The following is a 23,267-nucleotide window of genomic DNA, read 5'->3' as shown; positions in this document are numbered from 1 at the left end:
ATTAGCAAAGGCAATTACTTGAGGTAGATTTTAAGCCAACATTTGTTCCATTTTAGAGGATAAAACAATATTAAAGCACAAAAATCTGAATTATCAGTAGAGTTATAATCTGAACGCATCAGATTATAAACACAAGCTGATGCCTTCAAGGGCTAGCAGACGTGTTTATTTGTGTGATGTTTTGTACAATACATTTTACTTTCATTTCGCAAAGAAAATTTTAGACCAATCTCATTTTAAACATTATCTATTGAATTGGTTTAATTAACTTTTCAACAATAGACCATATAATGATGCTGCTTTCATTAGGCTATACTTTAAATTTTTATTTGTTTAATTGCAAATATTTTTTTTCTCTGTGACCAGTTATGATGTTACACAAGATATATGGTTAATGTTTAGAAGACACGTATGGATCCATATAAGTGTAGAAAAACTATGTCATTAAACTTAGTTGCAAGTAAATGTTAGCGGTTCTTTTATTCTGAAAACTAGAAAAATAAAGTCAGTTGCCACTCACAGGATGGAGGAGGCGCTGACGTTTCGTTCTACGTGCCAACGAAGCAAACATTCCTAATAGCTGGGAAAGTGTTTTTCATGTAGAAATATGTATTTGGAATTATTTTTGCTATTTCGTCAGAGCTGTGAGTTTAAGAAAATATTTTACATTTTCTTCATTTAAAATAAGAACTATTGTTTATATTTACATCTTAGCTTTAAAAAGAAAACCCCAATAACGATTAACACCTAACGGCAGCACAGTCCAACACTTAGTGACTAACTAAGGTTTTAATATTATTTCTCTTGAGGAGTTGAGGCTGTTTTGTTATTTAGGTTTTAATATATTTTCTTGGTTAACTTCTGTTCCGGTAGTTTCGAGGGTATTACATTTTTTAAAATCAACATTTATATTTTAAAAACAGCTTTGCGTGAAGTTAACAGCACCTCAAGCTAGTTCCAGACATGAGTTTAAAGAGCCAGAGCGTCAGCAAGACCTGCCCCCGTTTACTTCAGCACTTCCTCTGTGCCTTTTCTCCTCGTCATAACCACATGCTGATGCTACTACCGTGCACTCGTCAGTATTTCTCTGTGATTCGCAGAACAGAGAAGCCGCAAACACATCTTGACACCATTGCCTGTATGAGTTAAACCTCCATTTCCAGTACCAGCTTTTTAACAGCTGCTTCACGGAGCCAACAAAGGAGCGTCTGTCGGGTAAGTTTGTTTGTTTTTTTAAATTGTATATATATTTATGTATCTACTCCCTTTTACTTTGTGTTTTAGGTCCGTACTGTCTGTGATCGGACATATTAATATCTACAGTCAATAACCAGTTATTTTTATAGGCAAAACAACAAAAGTGGCATTTAAAAAATGTAGATCTGGAAGTCCTAATTAAAGCTTTGTGAAACGACACTGAGGTTTTACTTAAGCGCACGATAATAAATTCATCAGCCACTGCAAACGCAGTTTGAACAAATAATTCACCCTGTAGCCCTTTACTTAAGAGGAGTGGTTGACTGAGTAAATGTATCACGAGCAAATAGATGAGTGTCAGTATAAAGTGGTTGGTGAACTTACCTATATTATGCCGTTCTGTGTGCTTACATAATTCTTTTTGTGTTTTGTGTTTGCGTTAAAATAATCAACTTCCCATTAAGGGTATGTCGCTGTTGTAGTGGGTGTTGATGGTTCCATGAGTACATTCAGTATGACAAAAGACTCTCAGGCATTAATCATCTTCCATTAGAGAAACCAGATCGACAAGATGACTGGTGTTCTTTATTAAGGAGGCGTGCTCACTGTACCTGAAAAACCATCAACTGTAAGAAGAGTGGGAAAGGTAATAGTATTTTTAATTTAATTTAATTTTATTTTTTGTAGAAATAGACGAGAAGCTCTTGTGGTTTGTTGTCTTAGTCCTCCTTCCCCACCTAAACAAGGACATTTCCTTTTCCTTTTTGAGTCATTTTGTAAGCTTATTAATAATAAAATTATATTACACAATATCGCAGTTAAGTGTAGTTGTGCATGCTTCACAGTGAGTCGGTATTTCCATTGTTGCGCTTCCTGTCCCATTTCCTTTCTGTGAGCTTTCCTGCTGACAGCACAGTGACAGAACTGCTGTCGCAGTAAATGACAGTAGCATGACATTCACATGCTGCCAACTTCAGTCAGTCTGATTCACAGGATAGTTCATTTTTGTGGGATATTTGTCTTTTTATTGGAGCAGCTTTTTTGTAAATTCACACTTCTATTTCTTGTGAAAAAACCTCCAAATCAAATTAATTTTGTGTAGAATATTAATATATTCTATGTTTAAAAACCTACAAAGAGTGGTACATATTGGAAGAACAGGAAAACAATAGATAGGTTTCAAAGATTTCACAAATGAAAATCTGAAAAGTGTGGCTGTTTGTGTGTGTGTTTGTTTTTTTGTTGGTGTTGAATCCTGATGCAGTAGCTGTGTTGCTGTCAGTTGCTATGGCAACTGACAGCAAGAAAAAGAAGAATCTGACTGATTTTGAGTTATTCTTTGGTGGTTTTTCTGTTATTTTTTCCCTTTGCCGTGGTGCACAGCAACAATAATGATAATAATAATAGTAATACAGACATCTCCATGTTTTAGGATTTATTGTTTTTTTTTACTTTCTTCTTGCCACTGTTGAATGTAATCCAAAGTTTGGGATCTTGTTTCAAAACTTAGCCCTGATTTAAGAAGCAGATCATTCCTTAAAACGACCTGCTTCTTGCTCCTTGGTCGTTTTGAGGAAGTTTGTTGACTGATGTTTTCTAGCAAACATCTGAGGCCTCCACACTACATCTGTGTTGATGATGAGAAAACAGAAGTGAACTACAAATGACCTCTGAAAGCAATCAGTTGCACTAAACTCTGTTTACCCGTATCAAAAGCAAAAGGGGGGGGGGAGTCTTTCTGCATGGAGTTTGCATGTTCTCCCTGTGCATGCGCGGGTTCTCTCCAGGCACTCTGCCTTCCTCCTACACTTCAAAAACATGACTGTTAGGTTAATTGGTCTCTAAGTTGTCTTTAGATGCGAGTCTGAAAAGATTTTAAAAATTGAGTACATTTACAAGAGGTGTTATGTGAAGGCATTTATAAGTTTGGTGGTGATTCTGCAAAATAAAACCACATTATGTTCACTAACCAAAGCAATTGACCTTTTTAAGTAGAAATACTCTTAATTTTAAGTGAGGATAATTAAACTTTAGGTATTTTACATTAATTAATGAAAGTCAGATCAGTTGACTTTTGTTTTACATCTTAACATTGAAGCGCCAAAACAAAATTCAAAGACTAATGTGCGTTTTGACTTTCCTCAACAGTGCAGTACTAGGAAAATAAAGGAGAAAGGTGGCTACAAATGACACAACCATTGACACAGAATGTTTTGAATAAAACACCAGAGAAAAATTATTCAGGATTACTAACAATCCCACAATCAAATCAGACATGCTGGCTCACATCAAAATGCCTAAACCATAAATCTGTATCGGGTGGAAGTTCCAGTTAACACACAGATTCCCATGATGCAACAGTGTGTCCTTTTATTCTCAGCTCAAACTGTCCAAAGTTCAGACATTCAAGACTTTATTTAATCTGGCAAGTGTGACTCAGTCAGAGCTGCTGGTTGGTCCTTCCTTTTTCCACGAGCAGCGCTGTGTGAAAAATCATTCCAGCCAAGAGCGGATGAGTTTCTGCTCATACTGAGGAGCCGCTTGTCTTGATTTTTCATTTACACCTGGGTTAAGTACTTTCACACCTTCATTTGCTGTGAAGCATCGGTTTACTAGGGTTTGTCGGTGCAGACGGTGACGTCAGAGCTGCCTGCTCAGAAACATGCTGGTCGTTTCTCACTGCTCATGAATGGATGCAGTCTTGTATAGAGAGACAGTCTGACTGTCTTCTGGGGTCTGCCTGCAGCTGTTTGATTACCCCAGATGTGCAGAGTCTGCTGCTTGACACTTCTTACCATCTACAAAGCCCAACGCAGTGCTGCTCAGCAAGTTTCCGTATTGGCTCGATCAGGCTGATGCTTAATGAATGACAAATATTGATTTAATTACCGGCAAATATTGGTTCACTTTACTGGCCTGGCGATTCCTCTGTGGTGAGTCACAGACGGAGCAAAAAAGCAAACGGTCTTCAACTCCAGACAGGCTCATTAGCTTCACAATCTAATTGGCGTGTCTGTACTTTGAGAGTGTTTTGATTACAGTTGTATATCTTGGCAAGTGGAGAAAAACTAAATGGTGATTATTGAACTCTTGCTGTCTTAAATAAAGGATTGTCTCAATTTTTTATTTTTATTTTACATGGAGCGCTCTGGCAGATTAAAAAAACCCACTGTAGATGAATGTAGATGAATGAAGGGCTGTGAATTGTATGCAGACAAAGGAGGGCAGTAGTAAACTGATTTAGCTTAGAAGGGGGAATACGTTTCATTTTCTTTTTTTTGATCAAATATGATATTTTGCTATGAACATGCTGTATTTATCTGCTATCCTAGCAGTTGTTGCAGGCCTCCAGATTTGCAGTGAAGAAGAATATAAACTGTATTATTGAGTCAAGTTCAGTATAATCAAATTTCAAAAATAAAAAATTCAGTTCAGAAGGTGTAGTTTGTACATGTTCATTACATGTAAAGGGATATATTTCAATAGTTTATTTTTGATCCTTTTATATGATTGTGGTTCAGTTTTTTTTTTTTTTTTAGAAAGTTGGAATATTACACAATACCAATTTAAAGGATTTCCAGAACATAAATGTTACCCGAATGAAGATTATGTCCATATGCAGTGCTGTACATGCACTCAATACTTGCTAGGGCTGTCTTTTTGCTTGAATCACTGCATCAGTGCAGTGTGGCACAGAGAAGAACGAGCCTCTGGACCTTGATTTCCAAATAGAATACCAAATGTACTTTCATTATTAATGTAAACTGTAGACCACTAAGCAACAATCCAGTCATTCTTCTCCTCACTTCAGATTAAATGGCTCTGACACTGGTACCGGTTCAGAAATGGCTTAATGTAAGGAATGTGACATTTGTAGCCCAAATGTCTGTTTGCCTTGGCTTTAAGGCACCAATTCCAGTCACAGTCTCTGCCTTTAAGACTCCACTAATCTCTAGAATTTGCTGTTCTTAGCAATCCTGTCAAGGCTGCGACTAACATGGTTGGTTTTCACATTTTTTCCAGCCACACTTTGTCCTTCTGTTCAACTTTCCATTGATATGCTGGGATACTATGAGAAGTCAACCTCTGGAGCAAAAGGACTTCTTATCACTTACCTGTGATTTTTGATTGCTATTTTTTGCCCTTTCAGGTGAAATTATTTGATTATAGTGATGAAGATACCAGATTTCTGCCTATTCAACAATATGTATGTATCTTTTCCTTACAGATTTGACCAGTCACCGCGTGGATGAGAAGGTGTGGACTAATTCGGGATTTTCCAATCTCATTGCATGGAATTGGTGATTAACGGCTTACTAAAATACTGTGGACTGAGTTGTATATTTTTGATTACACATTGAGGGTGTGTGTGTGTATCACTACGGCATGCGGGATGGGCCAAACGCGGTCTGATCTCTCGCACAGCACCGCCACCACAGGCGGGGCGAAGTGGAAATCAAGTGACACGCCTCATCGACTCAGTATCTCCAGATTTAGGAGCAAAAGGAAGCCGCGGAGCGAGCAGCTGAGCAGGAATCCAATGAGAAACAAAGTGCTGTCCTGTCTGGGAAGGAGGAAGCGATACCCCAGTCAGACCGAGGAGGATTCAGGCCCCGGAACGGAGGCCGCTGATCCAGCAGCGCGCCGCGGACACAGAGCAGGGAAGTTGCCCCGAGACGAGGCTGCATCGGCGAGCGGGGAGTATCGAGCAGCCACGGGTTGTTTCGAGGCATCGTCCGGCCTCGGTGGTCATGTCGAAGCGGTCCAGCTCGCCGTGAACCGAGAAGCAACTGCAGCTGGTGCGCCAGGCTTGGAAACGCGGAGCGGTGAAACCAGCGTCTCGGGCTGCGAAGAGCCGAGCCCCGGCGTGCGAGAAAACCATGCCTCGGATCCCCCAGCCGGGGACATGGAGCATCAGCCAGTGGGGAGAAGTTACGAGAATCGCTTTGTGTCTGGGTTCGGCACTGGTCTGAGTTTGAACCCCCTCCTCACCTCTGACCCGGACGCTGAACGGACTTCGACCTGCTCGCCCCCGGATCAGCATTTGTGCGGTGGGCTCACGATACTGGGCGATCGCATGAAAGGAGAAATGACTAAAACCGAATCCAGCGCCGGGGATCAGAACAATGGCTGCCTGGACGGTTCCGAGAGCGTAAAACACCCGGAGCAGACCAGCCAAAGCCCCCCGAGGCAAAGTTTTCCTGGAACGATACCGAAACTGATTATAACCAGAGACACCAGCCCCATCCGCTGCCAGAGCACCACGGCCCTGCCGACCGACCAGACCTCCTGTTTGGATCTCCAGGCGGAAGACGAGTCTCCCTGCTCGGACAGCGGCTGCGGCGGCTCCCCAGCCCTGATGCGGACCCCCAGGAAGCTGTCCACCTCCTCCTCCATAGGCCTGTCCTCAGCCTCCTCCTTTGAGGAGTCCGAGGACGACTTCACTGGCAGCGACATCGAGTCCAGCCTGTCCCCGACCCGGTCTCTGTGCAGCGCAGGGGACTGCTCAGGGGTAAGTGTCCTTCTTTTCTCCCCCCCACAACACCACACTCTGCAAACCACTGCTTAACAATCAGGTTGTTGGAGCGAATTACTGTTGGCGTTTTATTACTTTTTCTCCCCCTTTTAATAGCATGAAACAAGTTAGAAACAGGTCTTACTGTTTCCACTGCCAAAAACAATGCAAATATTGCACAACTTTCCATCTAGCATGACAGTTTTTATTTACACCAAGCAACTCTCCCATTAAAGAAACCAAATAGAAATCCTGTACGTGATGCAACAGGATGTGCACTGGTGTAAAACATCCGATACCCTAGATTTCCAAACTTTCCCAGTATTTGCTCAATGTGTACAGAAACGACTCACAACAGGACACACCTTTCTTAGTCAGGGATGTACAAACAGTTCATGTCAAGGTCTAGATCCTGCCCTGATAGAGGATAAAGGACTCTGGTTTAATCCAACCAGTACAATTATCCTGCTTTACGCTCCATTTAAATACATGTTGATTTAAGTTTTTATAATGTACTTATTTGACTGAATTAGTTTGATGCTAACTAATCGTGAAGATGATTTCGCTCACCTGTTTTAACCTATGGTGGAAAAATAACAAAACAAAAGGGATGTATGCCTGATTAAAGTGTAAAACATTAACTGAATATGAATAAGACTTTTGTTTTTAAGGTGAGATGTAGAAATTTTATTGCTCATGCACAAAAACAGCTTGAGGTTTAATAAGTTCAACTTCATAGCTAGTTTGCTGTTAGCGTTAGCAACGGCGCTAAGCTAGCAATGACAAACTCTTGCTTTGATTGACTCGGACTTCCCCAACAAGTCTTATGACAGGTCTTAGTTTGTCATAAGCTAAGACCTTATGACAAGGTTATTTAATATTTAAATAACCTTAAATATTTATCGATAACACAAAACATTAACGTATACCAACTTTACTTGACTGTTTTTACCCAAACTGTTAATACTTTTAACAAATAATGACGATTAGCTACATAAACGTTAATTTCTACATCAATGTGTGTAGGCTAGGTCTTAATTTGACCTCCTGTTAAACTTTATATTTACAAACTACACCTCATTGAAATATGAATAATTTTACTACCGTACAAAGTGATTTTTTTTTTTTTATAGTGTAGGGTTCAATATTTTTAAGTGCTGATAAAAACAATGCGTTCGTTACTCAGCAGCTTGCCTTTCATGGGATCTGTGTTGGCATTCGGTTAAAAATTAAATGGAGCAATAAACAAAGGTGGGTTAACGTCGTTCGTCTCTGTTTTTCAGTAGTTAAACTGCTTGACTCATGATGCTGAGACGACAACAGATGACTGTAAAACGTTTGACTCAGATGGGAGGAAGTCGGCTCTCGTTTCCAACCCCCCACCTCTTGTATTCTTGAACAGCGCCTCAGGGTCACTTAGTTTCGATAGGCTCAGCTCTGAGGCCGTTTATTCTCACAGGCGGCACATTTTAAAATTTGCTCAATCTATCAAGGACAGAATAAAAGAACAGTGACTTATTGTTGGCTCTCTTTCAAAGATTAAAGTTTCCATCAAGGAATCGTTTTTTTGTTTGTTTTGTTTTGTCCCCTGACGCCTGGAAGCTTTGATGCTCCGTTAATTAGAAGTGTTAGGAATGCTATGCAAACAGGATGTCTCTGTTAGCAATGGCATCTCTGCGCTCCTTTTCCTGTAGCCACAGGAATTTTGATTATCCAGGCATTTTCATGTGGTTAAAAGGTGCTGTTCGTGCTGCGTTGTGGTAGAAGTAACACTTACTTCATTAAATAACCTGCAGTCATTGTCACACAATGACTGGTATTCTTTTCTTTGAAAAGAGATGAATGACGATAACTCAAAATAATTTGAGAGTTTTATGTTTGTGGTTGCTGTTTCACTGTAAAACAGATTCACAATTAAAAACAAGACTCGATGGGAAACACCTGGTCTATAAAAAAAAAAAAAAATCCAAATTAACTCAGAGGTTTTTGTCTCTAATAGTTATTTTTCTTTGTTTTGTTTTTTTTTTTTTTTTTTTTTTTTTTTTAGAAATTGCAACGAAAGAGACGACAAAGTGGCAAAATAAAATGTCTCGCATATTTGCAACAAGAAATGCTTACCTAGCTTACCATAATGTGTTTAAAATGAACATGAAGCCTGAAGTCTATTTATTGACACGCAAAGAGAAAAGCTCCAAAGTTTTCTCTGCATATTTGGGCCCTTCCCCCACCTGTTGCTGCACACTGTCTGTCAGCTGGTGGCATTTTTTTCTCTCGCTTAAAAGAAAAGCTAATTCTCTTACTATATCGTTTAGCTGATGATTTTTACACATGTATTTTTGGCTTCCCTGTGTTTTAAACAAAAACAGGGAGCTGAGGTAATAAATTTATATTATTTTTATGTACTTTACTAGTTTTACATCAAAACTAAAAATGTGGAATTTTTACTGAAGATTTGGAGACCATTCTGGCTAGTTCTAATAATAGTTTTTTTGCATAAACATTTTTAAAATGACTAATCTTATTTCTGTGTGGTAAAAACTTTCAGCATTTACTGAACTCTGAAAAGTACACAGTGATTAGTCTGAAATCACCTGTTGTGATGAGTCTCTGCTGCCTCATTGAGACAGTAATTTGAGTCAGCTACTTGGAGTAAAGTAACAGGAACATCGGGTGAAATTCAAATCTCTACACGTTTCAGTCATTTTAGCTCACGACCAGCTATGGGCGTAATTTCCAGGGGTTTAAATCGCTTAAAACCAGGAAGTGAGCGACCGAAGGAGCTGCAGTCTCGCTGTCGAAACAAACAGGATGATTCTGGCTTGCGGTTTGTGATAAGTGCGGCTGCAGACGGGCCCCGGTTTCTTTCTGCTACAGCTACGTTAAAGCACCGTTGTTCTCTGGAGTGACTCCACACAGGGTGTGTGTGTGTGTGTGTGTGTGTGTGTGTGTGTGTGTGTGTGTGTGTGTGTGTGTGTTTGCTGCTTTAATGGCTCGCCTTCAAACTCCCAGCCAAACCTTACGTCTTGCATGTCGCTTTCCTTGTGACGTACGAGGATAACGGCTCACTCTCACTTGCAGCTATGCTGTCTTGCGTTCAGAGTTGCGTGTGTGTGTGTGTCATGGAAAATTGGGCTGAAGGCTGAGCCGGTTGCTAGGCAACGTCTTTACCATATATGGTTCTTTTCTCTTTTTTTCCCCCCCTCCTTGACTTGTTGTGTTTTTTTTTTCACAGACAGTCTCTACTCTGTCCATGACATTTGAATGCAATGAGAAGCTAATTCCTATGTTTAATCATCCCAACAATAAGTGTGCCATTGTATATTGTTTTCAGATTATTCCAGTACGGGACAGTGGTTTGTTCTCCCTGAAAGTGGCTCTTAACAAAAGTTTTAGTATTTTCCGCTGGTTCAACATGAGGCACATCAAGCGGTAGAGCAGAAAAAAATAAGAGGAAAATCAACGTAAGCTCACAAAGGACAAAAAAAAAACAAAAAAAAAAAACGCAGTGAAGCCTGGAACGTGTAGCCTACACACGCTGATTATTCCTATTTATGCTGTTTAAGTCATGAGCCACGCTGCAGACTTTGTCTGTCCCACGCAGCACTCCCACAGCTGTTCTACACAAAATCCATGCTGCGAAGTCATAAAAAGCAACTCGATGCTCACTCCTTTGGCAACCAATTAAATATGGACATTATTCTAATCAGAGAAGAATGGGCAGACTGGGTTTGAGAGACGGTGGAAAAGTTAAATATTCATACAGAACAGGTTAAGTGGTTGTTCAGAAAACAATGGAGATGCTCTTTAAAATGACAGGTTGTAACATTTTACAGAAAAATAATAATTAAAAAAAAAGACAATTTATATGTTGCAGTCTCAATGACCTGGACAGATCTGATGTTGGACAGCAGGTTGCTTCAGTTTGTGGGTCAGTCATTTAGGACGTCTTATCTAAACTGGTTTGACTATTTAAATGCGATATCTTTACTAGAATGTAACAGTGACGCAACTCAAAGAGATATTGTGACTAGTCTGTAAAGCGATTAAAAACAGTGTACTAATTCCTTGATGTAAAATAGATTTTCTCACACACTTTGTTTTTTTTTTTAATGAAGCACTTATTTGATGAAAATATAGCTTTATCATATTCTTTAGAATTTGTTTGATTTAAAATCTATTAAGAAAACTACAATATTTGGTAGAATCAAGTAGGAGAAGTCGATGCTAAAATGACATCCCACCTCTTCAGATTTTGCAATTCGAATCAAACCAATAAATAATTGAATGTAAAGCATTTAATGCTTTCATATTCAATAAACAAACAGAAAACCATAATCGGGGTGAAAAAATTGTGATAATTAACTATTGCACACAGTCTTAAGATTGTCCTTCATTTGCTGTACAAGTTGCTCATTTCAGTGACCTTGTGCTTGTATATTATTTCTATTAATATAATGATAGCAGTTAATAATCTGCTCCTTAATCCCACACCTCCAGGGATCAGTATAAAATTCTCTCTGTATGATCAGTGCGTTACTATACGCTCCAGACATCCAGAGAAAACGATGATTAGTTTGTGACTTTCCGTGGGACTTCTCGCCTCCAATCACAAAGTTTCCAGGTTCCAAGAAAGATTGTGTCACATCTAAAACACACGGGCATTCGGTGGAAAAGCTGATGAATCAGCAGCCTTTAAAACTGAATCATTTCATCGACGGTGATGCATTTTTAGAGGTTTTTGTAGCTCAGAAAACAATGGAGATGCTCTTTAAAATGACAGGTTGTAACATTTTACAGAAAAATAATAGAAAAATGAAAATGTATATGTTACAGTCTCAGTGACCTGGACAGATCTGATGTTGGTGATGAGGTCCAACATCTCTAAGCCAGACACGTTAGAGACGACTCCAGGTTGCTGCTTCGCTTACAGGGTTTCCTCTGGATCGATTTTAAATTTAAATTACACAGGGAAGCCAAACTACATTAGTTAGCTACATTACTGTTGTTCAAAATGCAACATAAGTTATCACTGGGGTTGCTTTCAGAGGCTTGAACTGAAAACGCCTTCATCTTAACCTTAGGTGACTTTCTTTGCCTTTTTCTCTTCCTCTACTTCGGACTGGTCATCTCTAGTTTTCCTTCACTCCTGAGAGCAGCTCAGTGGTCAGCTTCGCAGCCAGACAGGCAGGAGCCGGCGGTGGTGTTGTTTTTTTCAAAATTAAGTACATTTTAACACTTCATAATATCTCATTTAATTTCACACTCTGATCATGTTTGTGCAGCCACTGAAACCCGGCCGAGCTGCTCCAAGTCTGAAGATTTGAAGTCGAGGGAAGGGGGATGTGGTTTAGAAACGCTTTGAGAAGGGAAAGCTAACAGTACCTGTCCCTCCTGTAGCTCATGATAGTTGCCTGACAGGTTCTTTGTCTCTGTACACACACGCACCTCCATGCTTTGGTGAAGAAACCCGCCATGTAGACAAAAGAGAAGCACAGGGATCGCCGGGAGAGGGCCCTGCCCCCACGCTGTCATGTCTGTCATGTATCCGTCAGGAGATTGGCTCAGCCACCGGGGATTAGAGGATAAGAGGACGGAAGAGGACAGCGCATTGTGTGCAGCGTTGTGCCTTCAGTTGGACAGGATGAAAGTTTTGAAACAAAAATGATCAGTTCAAGAAAACCGGCGGCTGAGAGAGCGTGAGGTTTTAGCTGCGGGTCAGACGCAATAGAGATTCAAGCGTTAAGAAAGCAAAGGAAGGGTGTCTTAAAAACAAAACAAAACAAAAAAAAAATGTTGAAACCGGACACATTGTGAATTGGGACGTCCTAAAGTGGCTGTAGGAAACGAGGAGTCATCAGAGCGAGCCAAGTCTGATCGCCATGCAACATTTAACATCCCGACTGAGGCAGCACATTAGCGTGAAACCGAGAACCCATTTGGTGAAAGTGGGCTTTCAGTGACCGGCGGCGGGGCTCTCAGAGCGTCAGGAAGGCAGGGGAGTTAATGGTGCCGCTTGATGGTGTAGCGACGGCGCAGAACTGGGCGTGTCGGCTGCGTTCTCGCTTCGCCTCCGGAGTGGCTCGCATCTTCGCCAGCGTCTGCCTCCTCCTCAACCTGTGCTCCGTCCACCAGGTAGGAAATGGATCTAGAATGCAAAAAAATAAACGTAGATAAAATCCAGCGTTGCTTCTGAAAGTGTGTGGCCATGTTCCATGTTTGTGAGAGTAGATTACATCACAGGTGACGGGTTTGATTGGTACATAAGTGTCCTGTAGATGAATGTCTGTGGCATTCAACAGATTGTTTAGCTATTTGTAAACTGTGTGTATCACAAGCCTGCAGCTAGACAGCAGGAAGAGCATACCCGTCATACTTTTGGTTAGAGATACAGTCAGTAATTATGCAAAAGAAATGACTGACTTTGACAATTTCCATGGGCAAATTGCCAAAGTCAGGAGATTTTATAGCGGTTTGCTAGGGTACTTTAAATGTGACGTTAAAGTGCCTATATGTTTTTTTTATTAATAAATATTTTAGAAGGCCATTGTTGTCCGTGGGACTCTTTGCTCAGTAAATTAAAGCTTATTTCAGTAAGTCAGTTAAATGAGTCAAAGCATAGAAAAACAGCAGGCAGGTGGGGGGGACTTCATTTGAGTTAGATTAATGTTAAATAACAATAACTTTTAGAAAGAAAGGGGAAGTTTGCGGGAAGTGAACATTTTGTCGACATCAGAGCTCTTGGAAGTCAGCTGGAGGCGCCGAGGACAAAGAATCAGGAAACGGAGCTGCGCGCTGGGCGTCACGAGTGGCATAAAAGGGAAAGCCGAGACGGCGGAGGGCTGACTGAGCGGAGCGAAATGTGACCTCGGCGTTGAAAAGGCGTGTGGGATGGAGATGCGGCTGAGCTTGGTGCCTCCAACAGAGCATAACTGCAAACATTTATTGCGACGTCCTTTAAACGTCGCTGCCCGTCGTCTGTCAGGGCAGCGTTTTCGTCGCCGCCGGTTAATTTACCAAAGTGCATCCGACATCACAGCAGAGCACGTCGAGCTCTACTTTGAAGCAATTAGAGTCTCTGAAATGCAAGAGGAGAGGCCAGAGCTTCACCTTCCACCCGCCTCGGAGGCCTTCCTCAGGTCAATCCACGTTCTGCTAATAGAGGCGAAAGGCAGCAAAACTGGACTGAGTGCAGATCTGATGTGTAAACACAGTTTGTATTTATAGATGCCACCTCTGCAGGTTAAATTTGGCTTGTTACTAAGACAAATATTTGTGTGGAATAACCACAGTGCTGCAGTTTGTAACCTTTTCAAAAAAAAAAAAAGTTTATTTTTCACACATTTGTTAAAACTATCTCTATGTTGTGATGGTATCAGATGAGATAGATAATCTGTGAAAAAATCCAGTTCCTCTGCCTTTCCGCTATGGACCTGCTGTCATCTGAAAAAAACACACACCTCTGTCAGAAACAACCAATCAGAAGATCTTATCGCTGTAAATCACCCTGGTGTACACGCTGCTCACATCTTCTCCCCATTTCCCTCGGCTGCGCTACAGCTAGTTCACAACGAAAACCTGCTGTCAATGCTAAGGCTAGTTTAGCTTAGCCACTGGCGGATAAACTGTTTTCCTGTTTTCCCTGCCATTAGCAAATTTAGCAGCACATACACAAAGTTGATTCACAGCACTATTGTTTGCTTTTAAACGGGAGCAGTGCATTCTTTTTTTTTTAGTTGCCCATAGCAGCTCGGGGAGGAAGTGGAGGAATTCGATCTTTCCGCAGATTATCCGTCTTATCTTAACGCTGTCACGACATGGTGGCAGATTGAACTGACACATATTTATGTAAAAGTTTTATATACCGCAGCTTTAAAACCCATCCCAGTTTTAAATGTACACACATGCTTAAAAATGTCACAATATAAATGTAAATGGCAAAGAAGGTCGGAACTAAATGTTTCCCTAGATTAGATGTGCCTTAAGTTGTTTGCAATCCTGTTACCTACAGAAACCAAAAGGACAAACAAAACTTCAGCAGAACATCATGAACATCTGCTTGTCCATCTTGTCGTCCTTACAGACATTTGGCATACAGGGAATCTCGCCTGACTAGTTGGACGTGTCTGATTAAGGCGTTAAGGTAAAGGTGACCAAATAAGGAGACTCGGTTGCTCTGGAGTTTGTTTGCTTAGTTTCTTTTTTTTAAATCTTATGACTGAAGCCTTAAGATAAAAAACCTTGACGCTGATAAAAGTTATGAATCCTGTTTGACGACTGTGTGAAACCATGTTGAAAACTGCAGCTCTTGTCGTTTTCTTCGTCTGCGGTTCTCTGTTTTTATCAAGGTAGGAGCAGAACCGGTCCCGGGGTCATGCCCGGGTTTATCGATGCATATGCAGAGAGCGACTTGGCTGCAGACATGGGAGGTCATAATGTTATGCCTCATCTTTGCGTGCTCACATGTGGGGAAGTTGCGTTAAGATTTCTAATAAGCTTGAATAAAATGTTGTGCTTGCGACTAAAACGAACTTCACAAACTTCTTCTTCTCCCTCCTTCGGTCGTCTTGGTTTTCTTGTGAAAGTCGGCCCCGTCGACGACCCTTCACCTCGGTTCATTGATACATTTCCTGTACAAAGTTTTAAAACGGCCATGTAACTTTCACCAAATGAATTTTACATTTAGAAGCAGGAGTTGTTTTCCATTTCCTGAAAAGTTTATTTATTTATTTTTTTGGAAGAGGCCAGCAGCTTAAAAAAAAACAACAAAAAACAAAAAAAAAAAACGGAGTGTAGACCAAAAAGAAGCAAATATTGAGGAATAATCAGGTATTTTCAGATGTGCTGCTTATAAGAAATGAAGTATATTTACAGACACTACTCGGCCCCTTTTACAGTACAAGATATCATCTCCTTTTTAGTCGCTTTTCTCTCTCTGTGCTCGTGCCGGCCAGATGTACGGTTTGTGGTTGGATTAGTGAAACGGGTTTTCACAAGAAAAAGGAATTTCTGTCATGTTAAATTCAGCACATGGACAGTTTCATCACTGGTTTTTGACACTAAAGTTGACGCAGGCTGCAGCAACGTTGTGCTGCAACTGTGCTGCCATGTGAGTCATTCTCACCTCAGTCTGCAGTCCTGGTGAAAATCTTGATGGTGTTTAACACCAGACAGAGAGTCTGATGCAAGTGTTTCATTTTTCCAGACTTTGTTCCTTCTTCCATATTTCTAAGTGACAAAAATCTGGTAAATCTGAGTAAAGTGGTTTTGTGTTTATTTATTTTTTTAATAGAAATTGCCGCCCTCATGTTTAATTTACCTAATCACATCGTAATTTTATCATTTTACCCTATTTTTTAAAAATTTGTTTATGGCTGAATGAATGCTAATTAAGAAATCACATTTTACAACTTTAACTCTAGACAAAGCAATGTAAATAAACCTCCTAAATAAAGCTACTAACATACACAAACATTGCTTTCAACAATTTGCATTTACTATCAGACCCTTAAGCCCTAATTACAAGTCTAAGTGCTTCAGATGTCAAAATGGTGCAGAAGTACTTTAGTCCAGGTGTCAAAAAGCATTGAAGTACCTCAATCGTGAAGCTAATTTAGCAATATTTTATACAGTTCTTTTTTCTTTTTTTTTTTAAACCTGCAGGTGATGAGGCCCAATTATTATTCAGCCTGTTTATTTTGAACATGTTGGTCATTCAAAAATATTCAGGACGTTATAAAATCTGAGGAAAGCCTTGAGTGTTGAAAAACATCTGTAGTTTTATAGTTATATGTATTTACATATAAATTTTTGCTTGTTTTAATTAGTAGTGTATTTTCGTTTTGTTTTAAGAATTTTTTTAAATTCTTTTTTTCACTAAAATCTTTGGTTGCAGATCGTAAAAATTTACTTTTTTCCACTCTTAGCCTTCATTCACCTCATGTTTTCATCTTGCATAAAACCTTATTTGTTTAATACTGTAGACAAAACTGAATCAGGCACATCACAAAGGCATTTAGTAGTGCTGATCTTCAGCTTAGCAGATTCTGTTTTTCCTCCCTGAATGATACCAACTGGTTTGAAATGAATATTTATTGGAGCTCCCAAACTATTATACACAAATTGCATAAACTCGAATAACTCAGCCTGTAGTTGCTGTTCTGTTTGCGTTTTTAAACTGTGACGGTTTCAGTGAAGCAGCTGGTGAAAGAATGCAGACGCAGACAGGACCAGCTATTCACTCCAACCAACCTGTAATAAAAAAACAACAAAACTGTTTTATGATTACAGCTTACTGTAGCTGCAGTTTACTGCTCACCTGAGCTGACTCAGTAGTTTGATGTCCTAAAAAAAAAACAGGACAGAGATTCGGTTTACGCTTAATCACACTCTGACGCTCGTCGTTAGCCCGTGAAATATTTGCTCAGTTTGTGTAACACACCGAATAGCATGTTCCTGTTAGAAACCGTCTTACTTGTTGTGCTTTCTCACACACACACACACACACACACTCTTGCTCTAATCAATGCACGTCTGGTTCTCCTCAAACGACTTGCGTCAACGCTCCTGTTGCACACTGTCCTCGATTTCAGCTTTCCCAACACAGATAACCGCTGCTTTCACACACACACACACACACACTGTCACACACTTTCAGACAGTGAGGTTCTGTTTTACGACAAGCCACCGGTGGCTTTGGTAAATGTTTTATGAATGGGCTTTGTCAAGTATGTTGTGCACCTGGCCTTGGTTTAAAGGGGAGAGCCTGTCCAATGTCTGCTGATGTGTGTGTGTGTGTGTGTGTTTGTGTGGAGAACAGGGTGTGTTTTCCTTTAATCAGTAATCACTCTTGTGGCCTGGACTTCCCTCGGTGCTTTGTGAGACCACTAAAACGGATCCGCAGATCAATCAGGGTCTCAGATTTGTTGTTTTTGTTCCTCTTTTTCCACTCTTTTTGTTTTTTTTAACGAGGATGGAAATGTTTCTTTTTCTGTTTACAGAGTAAATCCTGGAGCAAGTTGAAGAGCATGGTTCACTTTTCTCCTTTAGCCTTTACGCTAAAGCCCCGTCACTCGTGGGTGCAGCTAGCTGGCCACACAGGTATGCATTTTTATCACGCTTATTGCCTAAAGCTGGAAGATAAGATTGAAACCTCCGCCGTGTCTGTTTGGTAAATAAATCTACACCCGGTCCGTTCAGCCCAACATGGAAAAACAGGAAAAAAAAACTTGAAACGGGGCAAGCAGCTCGCGTGTCTGTGTCCAAAGGTGACAAAAACCAACCAAGCAACCTCTCTGCTGCTGATTTCTCTGTTTAATCGACACGCGGACTTTCTTTTAACACTAGTTAACACTATTAAGAAGTAAAACAAAGTGGTGTCAATCTTCTCTTTAAAAAAACAACAACAAAAAAAAAAACAGACATGTTCATAACTCGAAATATCAAACTGCTCCTTTTAATCAGTGTTTTTATCTGCTGAAGGCAGCTTCACGGCCGGAGATGGCGGCCGTCTGCTGAAGCGCTACTGCGAGTGTGAGCAGCAGTGTCTGGAGCAGCTCATGAAGGACGTCCTGCGTCCCTACGTCCCCGGGTATTACGGCGTGCTGCAGAAGGACGAGCAGGACTTCAACATCATGGACGACCTGCTGACTGACTTCGACATGCCTTCCATCATGGACTGCAAGATGGGCAGCAGGTGAGGGAAATGTTTCCACATCGCCCCCCGTTGACTGCAGACGGGGCCAGATTTAGAAGAAGAAGGGCCCCTGGGCCAGAGCCAGTTTTCATGCCCTGTCTGAAAACTGGCAAAAATAAGAAAAAGAATCTTTTACTTATTCAAACTAGAGAACATTAATAGGTTAGGACTGCACATTTGCAAGTACAAATTGATGTATTGTTGGATTAAAATGTGCAGCAGACGGCCGGATGGTGATTTTTAAATATTTCAGTGTAGCTTCAATGACTAGAAATCCAACAATATGCTAATAAAACACCACATCATTTATGAACATACACTTAAATCAGCTATTTTTTTTTTTTTGCGTAAAACACACTAGATTGGAAACAAAAAAAAACGTGGCACCAAGAAATACAAAAGAAGTCAACACAGCGAGCCGATTTAACCGAGTAATCCTTCCGATTTCAGGACCTGCTTGGAGGAGGAGCTGATAAAAGCGAAGGAGTGCCAACGTCTGCGACGAGACATGTACGAGAAGATGATCTCCGTGGACCCGGCGGCCCCCACCGAAGAGGAGCGCGCTCAGCAGGGCGTCCTGAAGCCTCGCTACATGAGGTGGAGGGAGACGCTGAGCTCCACCGCCACGCTCGGCTTCCGCATCGAGGGCATTAAGGTCAGCCTCGTCTTCTCCGAACGGCCGACCGTCGGCACTAACGTGTCTGACTGCCGGCGTCAGAGCTACTAGGGGGCGATGAGCAATAACTAGCCCGGCATGTTTTTACAAGAAGTAAACAAAGAGTGGGAGTGGATTTCTTCTCGACGAGACGAACTGCAGTGGGAATGGCAAATGGTGTTTAGACACGCAGCTGTACAGAGGACTGTTTGTTCTCTTGAGTAAAAAAAATAAATAAATCCGATCCTGCTCATCTAAAGCCAATAATGCTTTATTTGCATACCTCAAAGACAAATGAAAATGCTTGCAGTGGAGTTTTTTTTTTTGTTTTTTCCTTTTTTTTTTTCCCGGTCAGACCGGTATTTATAGCCAACTTAAAGGTCATAGTTGTAGCGTTTAATCATGTTCAGCTGCTGCTTCAGCAAATCATCTGACAATAAACCAAACACCTGGAGGTGCTGGAGTCGGAGCGAAAAATAGAGAAACAAAGAATAAAACCACACTCAGATTTTGCTGCGGTGACTTTTTCATTTTGTCACCTTTCTGCATTGATTTTTCCGGTAAATTCGGCAGAATCTAAATCGGTAGAGCAGTGTCAAACGAGGCAACGTGAAGTCTGTACTGTTGGCTGATGACAAGAACGATGCTGGGCGAAACTTGCCAGGACAGCGTCATGGGCCTCAGGCCATCCTTCAGCGTTTTTGTCTTTTCATGCGAAACACTTAAAACCAACCAAACTGGGCTTTCCCGTCTCTGTCGCCCATTTCTTATGGATATCCCAACAGCTAGCATCCCCTCCTCTCTGCACCGTATTCAGGAAGAGCTTAACATATTCCTCATAAAAATGGGACACTCCTTCGAGAAGAATCTCGATTTTGAATGTACTCTTTTGTGTTGTGCAATTGGTTATTAATACCACTAAACAAAACGCCTGCATATTCTTTCGCGACGCCAAATGCACCCTCGTCATGAAAATCTATTTTAACTTTTTAAAATGCTTCAGAAGGCATACAGCACATTTGTACACCTGGAGTAGTCTGATGTATAATCTGAATACAAATATGCTTAACATATTTCATACAATGATCATTTTCCTAAGACAAGGGTTTGCAAAGTGGCTCTTTTAGTAACTTTTGCTTAATTTAATTTTGAAGTGTTTAGATATAAACATAATGCATTTTTTAGTTCTTAAATGGAATAATTGTAATTGTTCTGCAACAGCATATCAACAAAAGTACCAGTAATTTTTAATTCATTTTTCTATAAATTGTGTCCTTAATTCTCCACAAATATTAACATCCAATAGAGTAACTATATGCACCCTCTTTTGTTTTTTGTTTTTTTTTTTATTTTGAAAACCTAGTTCTTCCAGTATGTATCAAAAACATTAAGAAGTTTTTCCAAAAGGTTATGCAAAAGGTTTCAGATTTTAAATAATTGTGGTCGTAGTAGGTCTAAAATGTAGCATTGTACAACTTGGACAAATCTCAGAAACAAAAAGTAATTTGATTTATTTTTTCTCTCCTCCAGCAGAAAGGTGACGGATCGTGCAACACCAGCTTCAAGAAGACGAAGCAGAGAGAGCAGGTGGTGAAGGCCTTCGAGGATTTTGTTGACGGCAACGTTCAGATCCTGGTATGAAACCCCAGAAATTGATTATTCAGGAGAAATAAAAACAAACTAAACAACCACAAAAAAAACCCCCAAAAAACATTTTAAAATAGTTTTTAATAGAAAGTGACTTAAAAAAAAATCAATGAGTTTCTGCCAAGAATGACTTAATAATAAAATGATCAGTGATTACTTCAGTATCTCACTTAATTACAATTTTAAAGAAATATACAATCTATTTAAGAGATAATACTTTTAATTCATATTGTTAATAAACTAAAATAACTTTATTTACTGATAGGGCAACATGTGGTGAATTAAATCAGTAAATGTTACCCCCCAGTCTCTGGGCGGGGCTTCAGCTACTCTAGAAAATCTGTTTGGTCTGCAGGTGAGTCGCTGCAGGTGTTGGCCAATCAAACGAGTTGCCCATGGCTCCAGTCTTTATGCTGACTTTAAACACACTGCTCTTTGCTTCATGTTTACTGTCCAAACAACAACCCCTACTCAGACACGTTTATTAGAAGTAGGTGACGCTCCAGACTGCGTCTAACAGGAAAAAGAAAAAGGTGTCATTTCCTGTTTTTGTTCTCACATTCTGATTCCCTCCACTGCTTTTGTAGAAAAGTTACCTGAAGCGTCTGGAAGAGCTGCGCTCCGTTCTCGAGAAGTCGGACTTCTTCAGGACCCATGAGGTGAGGACCTGCTTTCCTCTCTGAGCCCCGTTTCCACTTCCTGTCCGCCCGCGGCGCCTCCTCCTCACCCCTCTCTCTGTCGCAGGTCGTGGGCAGCTCTCTTCTGTTCGTGCACGACGCATCCGGAAAGGCCAGCGTCTGGATGATCGACTTCGGCAAGACGGTTCCTCTGCCGCCCTCCATGACGCTGGACCACAGGACGCCCTGGGTGGAGGGCAACAGGGAGGACGGCTACCTGTGGGGGATGGACAACCTCATCGACATCTTCGGCAGCATGCTGCCTCAGACGCCTTGCGACGGAGATCAAAACTCGGAGGAGGCGTGACGCGACTGGCCGCCGGTTGAAATCTTTGTTCGCCATCATCAAAGTGTCTTAATCCACTCGGGATAAGAGGAAACTTCAGGAGGACGAAGTGGAACATGTCTAAAAGACTGTTGATATGCATTATTAAGAGCTTCTGAGCAGAAGGTTGTGAAACGTACAAGACTAAATATCTAAATATTCTCACGCTGACTTATTATCTGAGAATTCAATGCTACAAACTAATTGACCTCTCAACCTGCTCACCAAGACACACTAGTGCTCATCCCCTCCTCAGCAGCCCCCTCTGCTGGATGTTGTTGCACACAGCAAATCTTCTTGCATCCATGAACCTGACTCTGCAGAACCCAAAGTACTCTGTGTTGGCAAGATCTTTGTTTTTTTTTTATTGATGGACCACTTTTTATGTTTAAGCACACAGCAACACTAAAACACTGGCGAGACCAAGTGTTAACTAACTCAGTATGTAAATAGCTTAATTTAATCTTTTTGTTTTTGGGCCTTGGGATAACCTTCTTAATATTTGAAAAGTTCCTGTGCCTAACACCTTTTTTTTTATAATTGATCATTCCAGTGCAAAGGACTCTCTCCACAGAGTTCACCCAAGTATAAACTGACTTGTATCTAATCTTAAAAGTTTTGCCTTTTTTAGAAATGGTTTTATCCAGTAGTTTTTGTATGACACAATGCAGTGACTTATTATTTTTTTTTCTTTTATTCTTAATGTACGGTAAGCAGCTTGGCCAAGCTACGCCTCTTTGGAAATTGTTGCACTGTGGATCCTCAAAAAGCCATCGAACAAAACAAGCAGTGCCTCTGTGTGTGTGTGTGTGTGTGTGTGTGTGTGTGTGTGCGTGTGTGTGTGTGGTTTACAGCTGAACATGAATTAGATTTCCTCTAATCAGCTTTGCTTTGGGGATTTTACAACAAACTGGTGGTATAAATGGTGAAATTTAACTCGAGGTGAGATTGATGTGTTGGAGCTTTCAAGAGGCTTCATTAGAACAAAAGACTGGAAAATCTTTGTCCAGTTCAGGTTAAAGAATTATTGAAATGAGATGACCTTTTGGTACACTAAACTGGATGGTGTAGCGTCTGATGCTAGTATTTGGCATGTTTACGTAGAAACAACGCTGTTAGATACCATAGCAGTGCTAATAATAATAATGTTTTGGAAATTGATCGGTGTCCGGCAGCTCTTCTAGAGGGTCCGCGTGCAATTTTTAAAGTTGGTACACAAATTTACTTTGGCACTGCATAAATCTGACCCAATGAAAATAAAATAATCATTTTCATCTCTAAATAGTAATCACACCGGGTGGAAATGTAGTATTAAATGTTTACAAAGTATTACTAGCCCACAAATTCTCTGTGATGTGGGGAAATAATCAGGTTCTCAAACTGGGTGCTACTTTCCAAGAAAGAAAACTGGATATAAACCGTGTTTTTTTTATGTTTTGTTTTCTTAAAGGTCTTAAAGGCTAATGGAAATTGTTAATCCCTGCTTTGTCCACATTACGGATTGCAATAAACTGAAAATAAGATCTACAAAAAAGACTTTTTTTTTCCATCAGAGCAGT

General features: G+C 40.6%; 1 protein-coding gene across 2 annotated transcripts; it reads left to right on the top strand.

Moving 5' to 3' along the window:
• The first annotated feature begins 1,044 nt into the window (after positions 1-1,044).
• Positions 1,045-23,242, top strand: itpkcb (inositol-trisphosphate 3-kinase Cb). 2 transcript variants are annotated; one of them, XM_015009550.2, is made up of 8 exons: positions 1,045-1,215; positions 5,426-6,709; positions 17,710-17,809; positions 18,191-18,404; positions 18,855-19,059; positions 20,590-20,694; positions 21,294-21,365; positions 21,451-23,242. In XM_015009550.2, the coding sequence occupies exons 2-8, from the start codon at positions 5,591-5,593 to the stop codon at positions 21,688-21,690; spliced, it is 2,055 nt and encodes a 684-aa protein (XP_014865036.2). In that variant the 5' UTR covers positions 1,045-1,215; positions 5,426-5,590; the 3' UTR covers positions 21,691-23,242. The 2 variants fall into 2 exon arrangements, with proteins under 2 accessions (XP_014865036.2, XP_014865037.2); XM_015009551.2 differs by having other exon boundaries at positions 1,047-1,215; positions 20,593-20,694.
• Positions 23,243-23,267: the final 25 nt, after the last annotated feature.

The sequence above is a fragment of the Poecilia mexicana genome, unplaced genomic scaffold (assembly GCF_051168715.1).
Source record: "Poecilia mexicana isolate PSO_F unplaced genomic scaffold, ASM5116871v1 scaffold_13, whole genome shotgun sequence".
Lineage (NCBI taxonomy): Eukaryota > Metazoa > Chordata > Actinopteri > Cyprinodontiformes > Poeciliidae > Poecilia > Poecilia mexicana.
Note: the sequence above shows the minus strand (reverse complement) of the source record. Positions and strands in the feature narration are given on the sequence as shown.